This window comes from Brienomyrus brachyistius, chromosome 8 (assembly GCF_023856365.1).
Source record: "Brienomyrus brachyistius isolate T26 chromosome 8, BBRACH_0.4, whole genome shotgun sequence".
Lineage (NCBI taxonomy): Eukaryota > Metazoa > Chordata > Actinopteri > Osteoglossiformes > Mormyridae > Brienomyrus > Brienomyrus brachyistius.
Genome location: NC_064540.1, coordinates 19770410 through 19785699, shown reverse-complemented (window position 1 = coordinate 19785699; position 15290 = coordinate 19770410). Strand labels below are relative to the sequence as shown.

Sequence of the window (15290 nt, the reverse complement as noted above, 5' to 3'; positions counted from 1 at the left end):
ACTAAGCTTAATTTTACACTTTTTTTATTTCTATTCTTTTTCTTTAAATGTCATTTTAGTTAAAGCATCTGGTTATTTAGCTGTGTGGATCAGTTATGTTTGTTTTTTGTTTTACTTTTTGTTAATTACCTTGATGGTTTTTAACATTATTATATTGTAACATTGACATTTAACATCCTAACTATTTATTTTAAAGAAATTACTTCCATAACCTTATTCCACTGTCTCTTTTTTTTTTTGAAAATACAATTTAATATAGGTTTTAAAATTCACCAACAGGAACGTATTCTCAGCTTTCCATAACAGAAGATTTTTAAAAACTTTTTGTTTCATTTTTGGAGACAAACCTGAAGTTAGTGGTTGGCTTGATATTTGTTTTATAGAGAAATTAGTTATTAATACAAGGAATAAATTATTTTTTACTCACCTCTTACCTTAAATTACAGCATTACAGAATGACACACAGATAAAAGCTACTTTTGAAGAGTAATACTCATGGAGAAATGCTGTCCGCAGTTAGACAAACGCAGTCTGTGGTAACAAAGAAGCAGATTTTTATTGAGAAAATGAATTCCACATTACTCTGATTGAACAGAGTTTTACAGAATATCATTGAACAACTTGCTCGACGTCTTCAAAAAAGTGGTTCAAAGACAAATGATGGAAGGATGGATGAAACAGTATTTGTTTCCTAATATGCTGAAATGATTGTTCCAGCTCTGCTTATCTGTTACATGCTTCCTATTACATTCTATATGATTATTGCCTGCCCTCTGGTGGCAACAATCTGCCACCTTGAATTTATCCATCCATCCATTTTCCAAACCGCTTATCCTACTGGGTCGCGGGGGGTCCGTAGCCTATTCCGGAAGCAATGGGCACGAGGCAGGGAACAACCCAGGATGGGGGGCCAGCCCATCACAGTCCCTCAATTTATGACACTTTTAAATTGCAGGTAATTTTCACAGCATACTTTTATTTGTATATTGGAAACTTATGAGTTCCTACTAATGTGACTGGTTGCTGCAGTCTAATTGTCCTGTTGGGGTGACGGCTCAAGCAAATGCACTCTGAAGGTACGTTCCTAGTTCACAGTCCTGCTGGAGGTTTCCATCCAGATGATAAAAAATATAGCCATGAAAAAAGTTGCACTTGATCAGCAACAACATTCAGATGAAGTATCACTACTGAACCCTACTGAGGGTCACCTGTTAGATGAGCATTTTCACAAAAACAAGACTTCTAAAGACACTTCAATAATATTCAGTACAAAATAAACACTGCCTATTAACTTACATTGTATAAATATGCGCTTTATATAGTTCTACTGTTGTATAAATATATAAACATAGGCAAAACGTCACACAAACCCATATAAAAACTTCACAGTTCCAAAACAACACTCCCATGTCCTGACACGGTATATTGAAGCAAGTTTCCTTTAAGCTACGTACAACCCTGAAATGCGCAGGATTAAGACTTGGTCAAGGACAAGAGAAACTCACTTTGGTCAACACCATTATGGGTCCCTTAGTATCGATTACAAACAGCACGGAAAATCGCAATGAGTCTACGTGTTAAATTATCAGATATTTTCTATTTTCTGCCTTGATAAGATCAAATCCAAGGCCACATTTTAGCCCTTTATATCAACGGTATCCATTCCATACTTTAAAACCTCTTACATTAGTGATCGACAGATTAATGAATCACTGTGAAACTTAAACTGTAAGTTAAAAACTTATTTGACTTGCACTGACATACTTACACAGCACCTACCTAACTGTTTTATTGTCTATCGATCATTAGAGGAGCTGGAGCAGTATTTTCTATGAACTTCTCATAGCCCACTGAGAAGTGACTGAAATGGTTCCCCGAGGTCTCCTCACCGCCAGAGATGAAAATATCACCAGTGTGGTGGCGGACGCTTTATGTAGTGACTTTCACTATGATGTGACACTTTCTGTGCACTTCTGTGCAAATGATAGTTCTGCTATAACGCAGTGTTCCCATAACTGGTTCAGAAGCGATATCATTCCTTCATATTTTGCATCCCTGAATAACACACCTAAACATGCTGGCCGGTGGAGGAATGCACTCGATGCTGGGTGAACTGAAGCATTTTGTTTTAGAAGTGCTAATTTTCATTAAATCTGCCCCAGTGCTGTAAAAACCTGCCTAAGGAGCATACTGGTTATAAAACTCCACGCAACAAACATAAAAGAATAACTTTAACACTATAAGCCTCACCTTATCAAGTGCTTTTAAATTACTAATAAATAGCAACAGACATTTAATTTTGAGTGGTCCGCCTTAAGTCTATTTTGTTCAAAATCTCGGTAATTTCCATTGCATGATTTTACAGAAGGCATCTATCACATTATTGAAGAATCGCACGGACTATATGTCGGTGTTACGGCCTCCTGCTTTGTTTGCGTGCAATTCAGTGCGTATTTCAAGTTTGTGGATTTGCGTGTTTGTCTGGCTGGTCTTTCCATGTAAATGCAAGACTCTGGCCTCGGAAGCAGAGCTCTAGTCAAGTTGGCAATAGTAGACTGTGGAGCCATGGAAAACGCCAAAGCCAGGATAGAGGGGCTCAGTGAACGTGGAGGTGAACCTGTGCAGGAGAGTCGGTTTGCCAGGGGAAATGCTGTAGAAGCACAGGGTCCCGGCTGGCCAATCCAGGAACACGCCCACTCTGCAGGAGGGGCAGGCCGGGGGTGGGATAGCGGTGTCCACGTTGCCGTGCCTGGCGATGTAGGTGTCGTCGAAGCACCGCATGCTCCACGACTTCTCGTTGCGTCCCAGCCCGCACTCGAAGCCCGCCCCTTTCCTGCCGAGTCCCCGATAAGCCACTCCCACGTTAGCACCCGGCCCCTCGTGCCACTCGATCTCCCAGTAGCAGCGACCGGTTAGACCCTCTCTGCACAGCACTTGAGGCCAGTAGTCAAATCTGTCCGGGTGCTCGGGGTAAATGTGACCGTCTTCATCACGTGTCACTTTGCTGTTCCCCTCTGACAGATACAGCCACGGGTCCATTGTGTCAAGATCCAATGTAAACTGGCAGGCATCTGTGCACAAAAGAAACAGTCATTTAATCTTTAAAACCGTCAATATTTACCCAAAACACACAGAAGTGAAACATAACCTAGAGCCACACCATCATTCTCACACTCAAACACACAAAACACATAGACACTTACAGGAAAATAAGGGCTATACTTTTAAAAAGCTTTTATCTTTAAAAAATGCTGTTATGTTGATGTTTTTCCCGAGGACAGCTCAAAGTGTAAGACATATAAATCTGATTTCACCACGTACACTATTTGGACAAAAGTATTCGGGCACAACTGTGAATCACTGAATTCAGGGGTTTCATTCATTGCCACGGGTGTATTAAATCAAGCACCTAGCCATGCTGTCAGGTTCACAAACATTTGTGAAATAATGGGTCGTTTTGAAGAGCTCAGTGAATTAAAGCGTGTGACTGTGACCAATAAGGACAGCTGGATTATCGTGTTGTTATCATATGAATAGCGCTATTTGCAATGTGTCCATATAGTGTATATATTTTGGCCTAGGCTTGGTCTAGGTGTATACTTTCTGAACCTGAACTTTCCACCTTGGGTAGATAGGTATAATAAACTTGGTTTCCCCTCATTGGCAGTAACAGCATTTTACTCGGGGAGGCTGCTCAGGACCGACTCACATTTGAGCAGACCTGCTTTGAGCCGATACTCTCCGCCGTGCTCCATGCTGTAAAGGAAGCGGAAAGACAGAGGCTGAGGGACTGCAGCGGAAACTCGCAGTACCGTAACGGCAGTAGAACGTCACACAGGAATTTTACAGTAGCAGTTTGTAAAATAAATGTTCATTATTTTTAATTTCTTAAAGTAATGGTCCTTTTCATCAGTGTCTCTCACTGTCGAAACTCATCTGTTCTCAAAAGTCAAGCAGGACACTTTCCAAACCAGTAAATTAATTAATATTTATCTGGAAACACTTAACCTGAGGAGACACGAGTAACTTAGTAACTCAGTTACTACTCAAGTACAAATCATAAACAATGATGAACAAACATGGGATTCGTATATGAATAACATTTAGTTTCTGATTAATTAATACATTAAGTAAGAGTGTACTACTACATTATTTGTGGCCCCTCAAGTAAAGTGTTACCATTTATTTTTAACTAAGACTGACTTTTCAGTGTAATGATCAACAAATGAGCAAAACAGTAGTTACTTTTAGAATACCTGTTTTTATTGTTAATTGACAAATGATCTATTTCATTAACTGTCTGATTTGTGTGTCTTCTTAACTTGGTTACACAACACACATTGTACTCACTTTAGCTTCTCCAGGTTACAGCTGGGGTCCTCCTGGCCAGCAGAGAGCAGTCTCACTCCTGACTCTCCTGGGTGATTGTAGCTCAGGTCCAGCTCTCTCAGATGTGAGGGGTTTGACTTCAGAGCTGAAGCCAGAGAAGCACAACCTGCCTCTGTGACTTGACAGCCCGACAGCCTGCAGAGAGGAACAGATTATTGAATTATTATTTTACCACAGTGCATTAGATTTTCCCTAGTAAATGTAAAGATGTCTTGTTGGGTGAGTCTAATCTCACTCAAACCTCCAAAGACACCATGATTTTTTCAGCTTTTGCAATGCAATAGTAACAAGCGCACAGACCTCAGTATCTCCAGTTTACAGTGTGGATTCCTCAGTCCATCAGAGAGCAGCTTCACTCCTGAATCCTGCAGGTCGTTGTCACTCAGGTCCAGCTCTCTCAGCTGTGGGGCGTCTGAGCTGAGAACTGAGGCCAGATCTTCACAACATTCTTCTCCAAGTTTACACTGGTGCAATCTAAGCAAGGAAACACAAGTTTTCATGGCACTATGAAGCACAGACCAACCTTACAACATAAACAACAGTAAAAACCATTTGGAAATAGTTACAAAGAAGTACAGGTACATCAGGCAATATCTTCACCTTCCACTAGTTTGAATTTCATTAAATATACTAACCAGGAAAACTAACCTTTAACTTAATTTTACAGCTTCACCAGTTCATACTGTAATACTGACCTAAGTATCTCCAGTTTACAGTGTGGATTCCTCAGTCCATCAGAGAGCAACTTCACCCCTGAATCCTCCAGGTCATTGTCACTCAGATCCAGCTCCCTCAGCTGTGAGGAGCTTGATCTGAGAGCTGATGCCAGCCATTCGCAGCTCTCCACTACGAGGTTACATTGGACTAACCTAGACAGAAATTAAAAGTAAAAATGATGGTTAACTAAATACTCCCTTTTATTGTCATACAACTTGTCTTTGAGAAATTATGGACCCTTCCAGACTGTGGTGAGCAGTCTTTATATCTACAGGGTTAAACTCCCTAACAACCAATGGAAGTAAATGCACCAAGGAACAATTTCATTGGACATTTATATAATGACACAAGCATTTCTTCTTACATTAGTGGACTTTTTGGCAATTGCTCCTTCAGCAGCTACAAATGATCTTCTCTTTTTAACATAACATGTACTGTTCAGATTATAATGCTTAGTCACACTGACCAGTTGGTTATACCTAAAACATCTTTCTTTGTTCTTAGTCTGCTTCTCTTGCTAGTCAAATGAGTTCAAATGGCTCTTTTCTCAGCATGTACTTGCACACCATTTATCACATTAGAATTATGAATAAATCATAGTTTTATATAGGTGAAACATTTATATAGAGGACTGTTTTCCTAAAGCAGGATTTTCCAACCTGCCGGCCGAGCCCCTAGTGGTCTGTTAGGGTATTGTGGGTGGGCCGGTAAATGTTGTTGCGTGCCTTTTCTAGGTCACTTAATGAGAGGCTTGATGGCAAGCTAACACCACTGAAGAGCAAGCAGAGACATAAAATCAAAAATGAAAGGTTAAAAGAAAATACAGTACAGCACCAAGTCGCATTTGGATTATAACACCAGCCCTCTCGTTAGGTGAATGAGCATCCATTTTCTGTAACTGCTTATTCTATTCAGAGTTGCGGGGGTCTGGAGCCTATCCCGGAGGCCATGGGTGCAAAGCAGGGAACAACCAAGGGTGGGGAGCCAACCCATCACAGGACACACACACAAAAGCACACCAATGGGTAATCTGGCATCTCCAATTCACACAGTTTTTGTACTGTGGAAGGAAACCACAGTGGCCAGAGGAAAGCCACAAAAACTGTCCGGCCAATAGGGTGTGTAGGGGGTGCGTAGTAATGTCCATAATGTTGAGAGGTTCATTAGAATAAGACATAGAAGATTGCAAGGAGCCTGGGGTTGTCATGGTTATTATAAATGTGCTGCTGGCATTAGAGATGTTAGTATCCACTGTATGTAAAACGGGCGCCATTATAGCATGGATTTCCCAGTCATAACGACCTCAGTATCTCCACTTTACAGTTATAGTTCTCTAGCAGTACTGACCTCAGTATCTCCAGTTTACAGTGTGGATTCCTCAGTCCATCAGAGAACAGCTTCACTCCTGAGTCTTGTAGGTCATTGCCACTCAGGTCCAGCTCTCTCAGCTGTGGGGAGCTGAGAGCTGAAACCAGGTCTTCGCTACAGTCCTCTGTAAGGTTACACTGGTCCAGGCTAAACAGCAGACAAAATGGTCCTTGTAGTACATCTGTGGCATTTAAAAACTAAAATGTTTAAAACACATTTTGACTTACGTGAGCTGTTTTTGCTCAAAAGCCTTTATGAAAATTTAAAATGCTGCATACCTCCTTTTCTTATAAAAACTCTTGAGAAAGCAATGGGAAAATGTAAATAATTCAAAACTATTAAATGAGATTAAATAAATACACTCAGTGACAAAAAAAGTTAAGCACCCAGAAGTATTGGTCTGATTTGGATGTAATTTGGTACATGTGCAGACCAGCAATGGGTATGTGAATGACTCAATTTGCAAGGAGTTGGCACATCTAGTCACCAGACACAGAGGATGCCTCATAGATTTCCAGCATTTCCAGCACTTGACAGAGTTTGATAATGGTCACATTGTCGGTTTGCATGAGGCTGAGTGGTCGCATTATGCAACTGGCCGGCATGTGGGACATGCAGACGTCACAGTCGCCCAAGACAGACCACACTAAGGGAGGATCGTTATATTGTGTGCCAAGCATTACTGAACCCCATGACATCCCTGCCTGCCATTCAGACACACCCTGTGTCATCCCAGTCTACGGGTTCACCATCCCATGCGTAGGCTGCCGATAACACTAGCGCTGAGACTGTTGCCTTTGGAGTGGTGCCATAACTGGGAGGCATGAAATGATGATGAGTGGCGCTGTGCCGTGTTCAGGGATGAATCTCAAGTCTGCATTACCATGGATGACCATCATATGTGCATATGGCAGCGCCAAGGGGAGAGAACCAATCCTGCCAGTGTTGTGGGGCATTACTTCTGGCATCATGGTGTAGGGAGCCATAGTGTAAGACTTCAGATCATCTCTGGCAGTGATTCGGGGCACCCTGACGGCACAGTGCTACACCAGTGACACCCTGTTTCCGCATGACTTACCCCTCCTGAGACAGCACGACAAGATAACGCCCATCCATACATGGCACATGTGTCTATGGACTGCCTGTGTCATGTTGAGGTCCTCCAGTGGCCAGCCAGGTCCCCTGATCTTTGCCCAATCGAACATGCGTGGGATCAGCTCAGACGTCAACTCAGACCCAGTGCCAGTCTCCAGGATCTCGAGAGCCAGTTACAAGAACTGTGGGCCGACATGCCACGGGAGAGGATACAACTGCTGTATGACGCCCTTCCACACCGTATCGCCGCATATATCCAGGCCTGGGAGGGGGGGGAGGGGGGTGCCACACCCTACTGACATGGGGTCAGCAGTGTGTCCATACTGCCAACTCTGTTGTCTATTTGATCTGAAATTATTATCATTGCGATACAATCACATGACCTTTCACCATGTGCAGATTCATTTCATTGCACCACTACCTTCTGGGTGTTTTTTCTGTCAATGAGTGTAATTGGCTCTGCATGAAATATGAATTTTAACACCATTTCAATTGCATATACTTACAGAACTGTTCTGGAGATCCTGACCACTGGAAGGAGCCTTTTAAGTGCTTCTTCTGATTTGATGTACTTTTTCAAATCGAAGATGTCTCCCTCTCCCTCTGATGTCATCAACACAAAGACAAGAGCCGACCACTGTGCGGCTGAGAGGTACTCTGTCGAAAGGCCGCCTGAGCTCAGGTAACTTTGGATTTCCTGTACTAGAGAGTTGTCACTCAGCTCGTTTAGACAATAAAACAGATTAATTGACCTCTCAGTACACAGATTCCCCCTGATCTTCTCTTTGATGTATCTAATGGTCTCCTCAACACTCTCTGAGCTTCTCTCTGCTTGTCTCATCAGACATTGCAAGAATCTCTGATTGGAGTCCATTGAAATGCCAAGAAGGAAGCGGAGGAAAAGGTCCAGGTGTCCAGTTTTACTCTGTAAAGCTTTATCAATGGCACTTTTGTGCAGGTAAGTCATGGACACATTTACAGTGGCTGCACTTTCCTCAAGCACATTAATGCTGTTGTTTGTAAATGACTCAAACACATAGACTGCAGCCAAAAACTCCTGAACACTTAGGTGCACAAAGCTGTACACTTTCCTCTGAGACATCACATCTTCTTCTTTAAAGATTTCTGTACACACTCCAGAGTATACTGAAGCTTCACTGATATCTATGCCACACTCTTTCAAGTCCTCTTCATAAAATATTAAATGTCCTTTTACCAGCTGCTGAAATGCCAGTTCACCTAGTTTCAGAATGATCTCTTTGTCACTTTGTAGCAGCTCATTCATTGCATGATACTTCTGATTTTTTCTGTTTATTTGAATTAGCAAGAAATGTGTGTACATCTGTGTCAGAGTTGTAGGAATTTCCTCTTGCTCTTCGTCATTAAACATCTGCTCAAGGACAGTTGCCGAAATCCAACAGAATACTGGTATATGACACATGATGAATAGGCTCCTTGATGATTTTATATGTGAAAATATGATACTGGCGAAGTCCTGATCGATAAATCTCTTTGTAAAGTATTCCTTCTTCTGCGGATCATTAAAGCCTCGTATATCAGTCACCCGGTGGACACACTGAGGAGGGATCTGACTGGCTGCTGCTGGTCGGGAGGTTATCCAGAGAAGAGCGGATGGGAGCAGATTCCCCTTAATGAGGTTAGTCAACAGCACATCCAGTGACGTTGTCTTTGTTACATCACAACAAATAAAATTATTCTGGAAATCTAGAGGAAGTCGACACTCATCCAAACCATCGAAGATGAAAACAGTTTTGACTCTATGAAGTTCATCATCTGTATTCACTTTTAGTTCTGGAATGTAGCGATGAAGCAGACTCATAAGACTGTATTGTTTATGCTTCTCAAGATTAAGATCGCGGAACTGAAGAGGAAACATGAAATGAACATCCTGATTTGCTTTTCCTTCTGCCCAGTCAAGGATGAACTTCTGCACAGAGACTGTTTTTCCAATGCCAGCGATCCCCTTTGTCAGCACAGTTCTGACTGGTTTCTCTTGACTGGTTAAAGGCTTAAATATGTTGTTGCAGTTGATCGCAGTCTCCAGAGTGCTTGTTTTCTTGGCTGTCGTCTCGATCTGCCTCACTTCGTGTTCATTATTAACTCCTTCGCTCTCTCCCTCCGTAATGTACACATCTGTATAGATGTCATTGAGCAGAGTTTGATTTCCCTGCTTTGCTATCCCTTCAAATATGTGTTGGTATTTCTGTTTCAGCCTTGCTTTCAATTCCTGCCGGACTTCTCTTTTGGACACATCTAAAAGAACATGGATTATATGTATTATTGCCTAATGTCAGTAAAATTTCAGGAAGAACTACAATAAATGCACCATAGCCATTGAATTTTTTTGTCCGACCTGCTTCACTTAGAAACCCTTATGATGGAGGGGAAAATGGTACCGTTAAGATGGTCAAAATACACTGGGTTTCTTGGTACCTAAGTAGCCCATCGCCTGGGCCACCGTGAATCATGTATCATTGGCTATGGGTGTGTCTGAATGTTAGACCCATGCCAACCTGAAGGATAAGCAATAAGTGTTGCAGTTCATGGGTAATGAGTAAAGCACATTCAGTTCTTACAGACAACAACAGGCCATCAAGAACAGCTTTAACTAATGCTGTACCTGTAACTCTAAAACCTGTGTAACCAACCCTCTTGCAGTTATAAGAAAAAAAATCGTACTTTCCCTGTCCTTCACTGTTTGTGTGAAGTCTGTGGACTGGTCTCTTTCTTGCAGCAGACAGATGGACTCTTCTGAAAGATGGGACCTGCAAATGGAACATTTTATTACTGTAGTTTTAGATCACACATAGACTGTGCATTCAACTTAATCTGTTTACTGTATATTCATCTGGCATAGAGATACACCTTCAATTATTTAAGTTTTAAACAAACAAACACCTCAGTTGATGGGGCACAAATAATGTAGTATTATACTATTAATTGTGGATTACTTAACCACAAACTAAATCTTAGTTACATACTGATCTCATATTATTTCATCATTTACCAACTGTGGCACGTGTTTTATCCCAAGCAGTTACTATATTTGTTCATTCAGTAAATCTTTGTGAACTTTTAAATAACTACTGAAGGAACAAGTGATGAATAACACGAGTGAAATCCTGATCTCATGTTCGTTCATCTTTAATGAATTATGACATCTTTTTTTGGTCGCTACAATATTTGTTCATAATCTGTTCTTCAGCAGTAAGTTACTACTAAGTATTTGTGTCCCTCAAGTAAAGCGTTCCCAGACTTTTTAGTTAATATCACCCCCTTACTGAGGCATTTTTTTACATGCACACATGGTTTGAAGATAAACTGGAAGCAAAGATGGAAGCTAAAGCCACACATCTCACATATCTGGTCTTTCTTTGAAGGTGATTGACCGAGGTATTGAGTCCTCACTCTTCATGGACAGACAGCTGGGCACGGGTGACACAGCTCTCTCCTGCTGTACCCTGTAAGGAGAGCATGAAGACAGATCGAGTTAATTTCATTTCCTTATTGTAGGTTAACTTCCCATGAAGACATGCCATTTCAAAATAAAGTGGAAGTGTTGAAGGAAAAAAAAAACCTTGGATGGAACTTCTCTCGTCTGTCTTTGAAGGTGATCGACCGAGGTATTGAGTCCTCACTCTTCATGGACAGACAGCTGGGGGAGTCTGCTCTCTTAATTTGGACCCTAGAATCAGAATGTGGACACAAACGATCCACTTAACCTCAGCCTATTAAACTGAGGTACACCTCACATGAAAGGAGGACAGGACACGAGAGCCCAACTTTAAATACATGGATGGAAATTACAATAGACATTTACAAAGTGGACAGGATAATAGCATTTGTTAGCCATAAATTAGAACAATTTGTTTCACATTGGGAAAAATGGATTAACTATGTAGTGCCCCATAGGTCTGATTTTATCTTTAGAAATTAATGATTAAGTCATAAGGAAAAGGTCACTCCCTACTTGTTAATAGTTTTCACCTTTTGCTATTTGTTTTATATTTTTGTAACGTTGATAAGGAATTTGTTCAGATTAATATAATGTATAATAAAAGTCTAATATATGATGTATACAACATTTGACAGATATGTCTGGGAAATTTTTGTTATATGCTGAATAGTGCTTAAAAACATCAAAAAACAAAAGAAGGACAGTAAACAAGGTAAACCAGAACTGAAGTACATTGGATCACATGTGTCTGGTTGGTCTTTGAAGGTGATTGACCGAGGCAATGAATCGTCACTCTTCATGGACAGACAGCTGGGCACGGGTGACACGGCTCTCTCCTGTTGTACCCTGTAAGGAGAACATGAAGACAGATCGAGTTAATTTCATTTCCATATTGTAGGTTAACTTCCCATGACAACATGCCATTTCAAAATAAAGTGGAAGTGTTGAAGGAAAAAAAAAACCTTGGATGGAACTTCTCTCGTCTGTCTTTGAAGGTGATCGACCGAGGTATTGAGTCCTCACTCTTCATGGACAGACAGCTGGGCACGGGTGACACGGCTCTCTCCTGCTGTACCCTGTAAGGAGAACATAGCAAAAGACTGATATTCCAGTTTTAACAAGAAGATTAAGCTAAGTGTAACGTAAGCTTCTGTTACAATGCATTAAATGCTACAGAGCAGGGTTCTCCAACTCCAATTTGCAGATTTGCTCAAACACATCCTAAATCAGCTAACTGCCAAATTTTCTAGATGTGTTTCAACAAGGAAATCTGAAAACAGTGTTGGATTCTGCCCTACAGGACCGGAACTGTGAATATACAAGAACACCAGAGTCAAAATGCTTAAAAATGACTTATTGCGTCTCAAGATTTAATTATCTGCTAATTCATAACACTTGCCTGAGATATGTAACACACTGCAATGGCTCTCACCTCTCAGGGGTCGGTTCCTCAGTGGCCTCCACAGAGCTCATAACTGACTCGGCTCCTTCTTCTTCATGTGCCTCAGAAAGGCTCCTCCCAGAGGCCTCCTTCTCCTCCTCCTCATCCCCAGAGCCTCCTTACAGGGGCAGCAGTCTGTTCACCATGCTGTGGGGTGTGAGTCTCACAAGAGCCTCTAAAGACACCATGGCACACGGAAAAGTGGAGTTATGTCTGGCACTGTATGTATCTTTAACAACTTCCATTCACATATTGGCCAGGGATTCCAGGAGTTGGTAATGCATGTTATATGTTAAATGTTACAGAAATACAATATTTAAAAATTCAGCTGCAGTGCTTTGTCCCACATGCAGTGCACTGCTTATTGTACTTGACATGAGTGTCCTATTTTGTTTTAGACATACTTCTTCATTTTTTCATCCTTTAGCTCAATGAATAGGCTATTTAGGGAAATATTAATATAAATCTATAGGTTTATCAGATCTGAAAATGCAGGTTGTGCGCACTCTCACAGACAGTGCACTGCAAAAATCACACTTTACTTGATCTGTCTGCATTATTTACTTTTTGGGCCCTAAATACTTCACGCTGCAGCATCCTCTGTATTCTAACCGCTGCTTCACATCGTACTTCCCTCTGCCACATATCACTTTACTGCCCCATGCTGAATATTTTTTGTGTTACATATCTTATTGTAGAATGTATTCCTTGAATAGGCTGCATGACACTGGGAAATATCAATTTCTGCAATAAGTATTGCAGTATTTATAAAGAAAAAAAATAGTTCAAAATGAATCAATTTCCCACAAATACCTATATTCATCAGTAATTTAAACCTCAAGGATGCAAATGATTACAGATTGCCTGAAGAGCGCTTGCAGAGCTTATGCCAAAATAGCGACCGTACACTTTAAACTAATGTTAGGTATACACTAGATGATCCTGAAAAGGAGCAGTCATTAAAATTGCAGTTTGCTAAGTTTTCGCCGGAATATAAGACGACATCACGAGTAGTTTGAGGAAAAAATACGTCTTATATTCGGGTCAACACAGTAACGCATTTATTGCTTGCACTATTCCTCTTAATAAGTAGGCTATGTATGGAAATATAGAATATAGAAGTACAATTCTTAATAAATATGTATAGAACTCCAAGGGTGTGCATTGTGCACCCCCATAAGCCACTGCTCAAAGCACACTAAGTGGACGTGTTGGTCTCATTTACTTTTAGTTATCAGATCATTTATTTATTGTCCAATTGCACATTTAATGGATACAGTGTAATTAACAAAGATGGATGTCTCGTTACAGTTGAAATCGTAGCTATTAACAAGATTTTACACATCTATCGAAACACAATGAAAAGTGTGTCGCTTTATGGTTTAAGTGGTGATTCTGTTAACTGGTCACAAGCGTATTCACTTATTTTTGCAGAAGAAGAAGGCAGATCAAGTTTGGAGAGCCAAATAAAGTAAAGATATACACTAATGGAGGAAAGGACTTATCACGCATGTTTATAAAACGACAAGCATGCATACAGTTATAATATAGCAGTCTATGAATATAAAATTGAATCTTTTATGAAACGAGCCTGCTCTTTAAATATACATTTTAAGAAACTTGAAGTGTGTGCATGGACAATTTTGAATATTTACAATTTTATTTCACTTTTCCAAAACTGACGAATCGGCCATCACACATCTCCTTAAGATATGTATAGATAGTCGCGCATATACCACATAAGTCCCGCAAGGCACCGTATACTGCAGATCAAAAGTCTGTAATTAAAAACCGCCTGGCTTGCTTTTGTTAAAAGAAATTACAGCCGGAAAACAGAAGATCGAATATAACCGCAGCTTTTCCATTACAGTAATCTTACCTTAATAAATGTGCTGTTAAGGGTGTTTCATAGGCCCATATACTTACTACGTACTTTCGTTTTCCTTTCAATATATTGTCCTTTTTAGGAAATGTGCTTGGTTTTAGACATTATAGTACAAAATCAGCCCAAACGCGAAGTGGTTTACCTACAGCTCCCTAGTGGTGCACAAAAATAAAAAAATATATATAATTAAAAAAATAATTTAAATATTGTCGCACTCCAGCCATTTACACTAACTAATCCTGCATGAAAGTCTTCAGGTTGATGATCCGGAACGGCGTACAGGAGTGACGTCACCGTTAATAATCTTCATTTGTTACGTTTTTTCCACCTAGAAACTGTCACCACTTGGGAGTCCAATGTCACACTTGTAAATGTGCCAGACAAAACAAGGTCCTGGTTACCTTAGGGATAGCTGGCCTGGCACCTGGCAGCGGCACTGGATCAAGAACACAGCGAAAGTTGCGCCCGTTGTACTTCATTCAGGAGCCGTGTAGCTCAGCATAAAATGACGTAATTTTTAGTTTCTCTTTACCTCTTCATAGTGAGAGTTAGAGTATTAATTTCCTCTTCCTGATCCTTTGACAAGCAATTACATTTTCAAAAAGAAACCTTGCCTTAAAGTTCTAGGCTTAAGTGTATCAGGGTGTATCTATTTGCATTGAAAAAACATGGTGTGAGCTAATTTATACTTCTTAAACACACAATAAGTATGAATATAAAATTACAATTAACTGTCCATGGACAGACACGAGCCACTATTTTTTATTTTTACAGTAACTTTTTACTTTATTTGGCAAACGCTCCATAACGAAGAAGAAGGAAGAGTCAGAGAATCCCTGTAGTGATAGGGGTAAACACAGTGCTTGGTGTGTGTGCATGTTCTTCCCGTGTCGCGTTTGCTCTCGTAGTGCAAGGAC

At 40.6% G+C, this 15290-nt stretch overlaps 1 protein-coding gene across 2 annotated transcripts; it reads right to left on the bottom strand.

Annotated features, from left to right (window-relative positions):
• Nucleotides 1-537: 537 nt before the first annotated feature.
• LOC125747021 (NACHT, LRR and PYD domains-containing protein 12-like) lies at nt 538-14768 on the bottom strand. Of its 2 annotated transcripts, XM_049021685.1 has the most exons (13): nt 12480-14768; nt 12010-12123; nt 11780-11893; nt 11168-11275; nt 10950-11051; nt 10270-10355; nt 8076-9843; nt 6454-6621; nt 5085-5258; nt 4690-4863; nt 4351-4524; nt 3710-3756; nt 538-3071 (listed from the first exon to the last, which is right to left on the bottom strand). In XM_049021685.1, the coding sequence occupies exons 1-13, from the start codon at nt 12518-12520 to the stop codon at nt 2533-2535; spliced, it is 3609 nt and encodes a 1202-aa protein (XP_048877642.1). In that variant the 5' UTR covers nt 12521-14768; the 3' UTR covers nt 538-2532. The 2 variants fall into 2 exon arrangements, with proteins under 2 accessions (XP_048877642.1, XP_048877643.1); XM_049021686.1 differs by lacking the exons at nt 4690-4863; nt 5085-5258.
• Nucleotides 14769-15290: the final 522 nt, after the last annotated feature.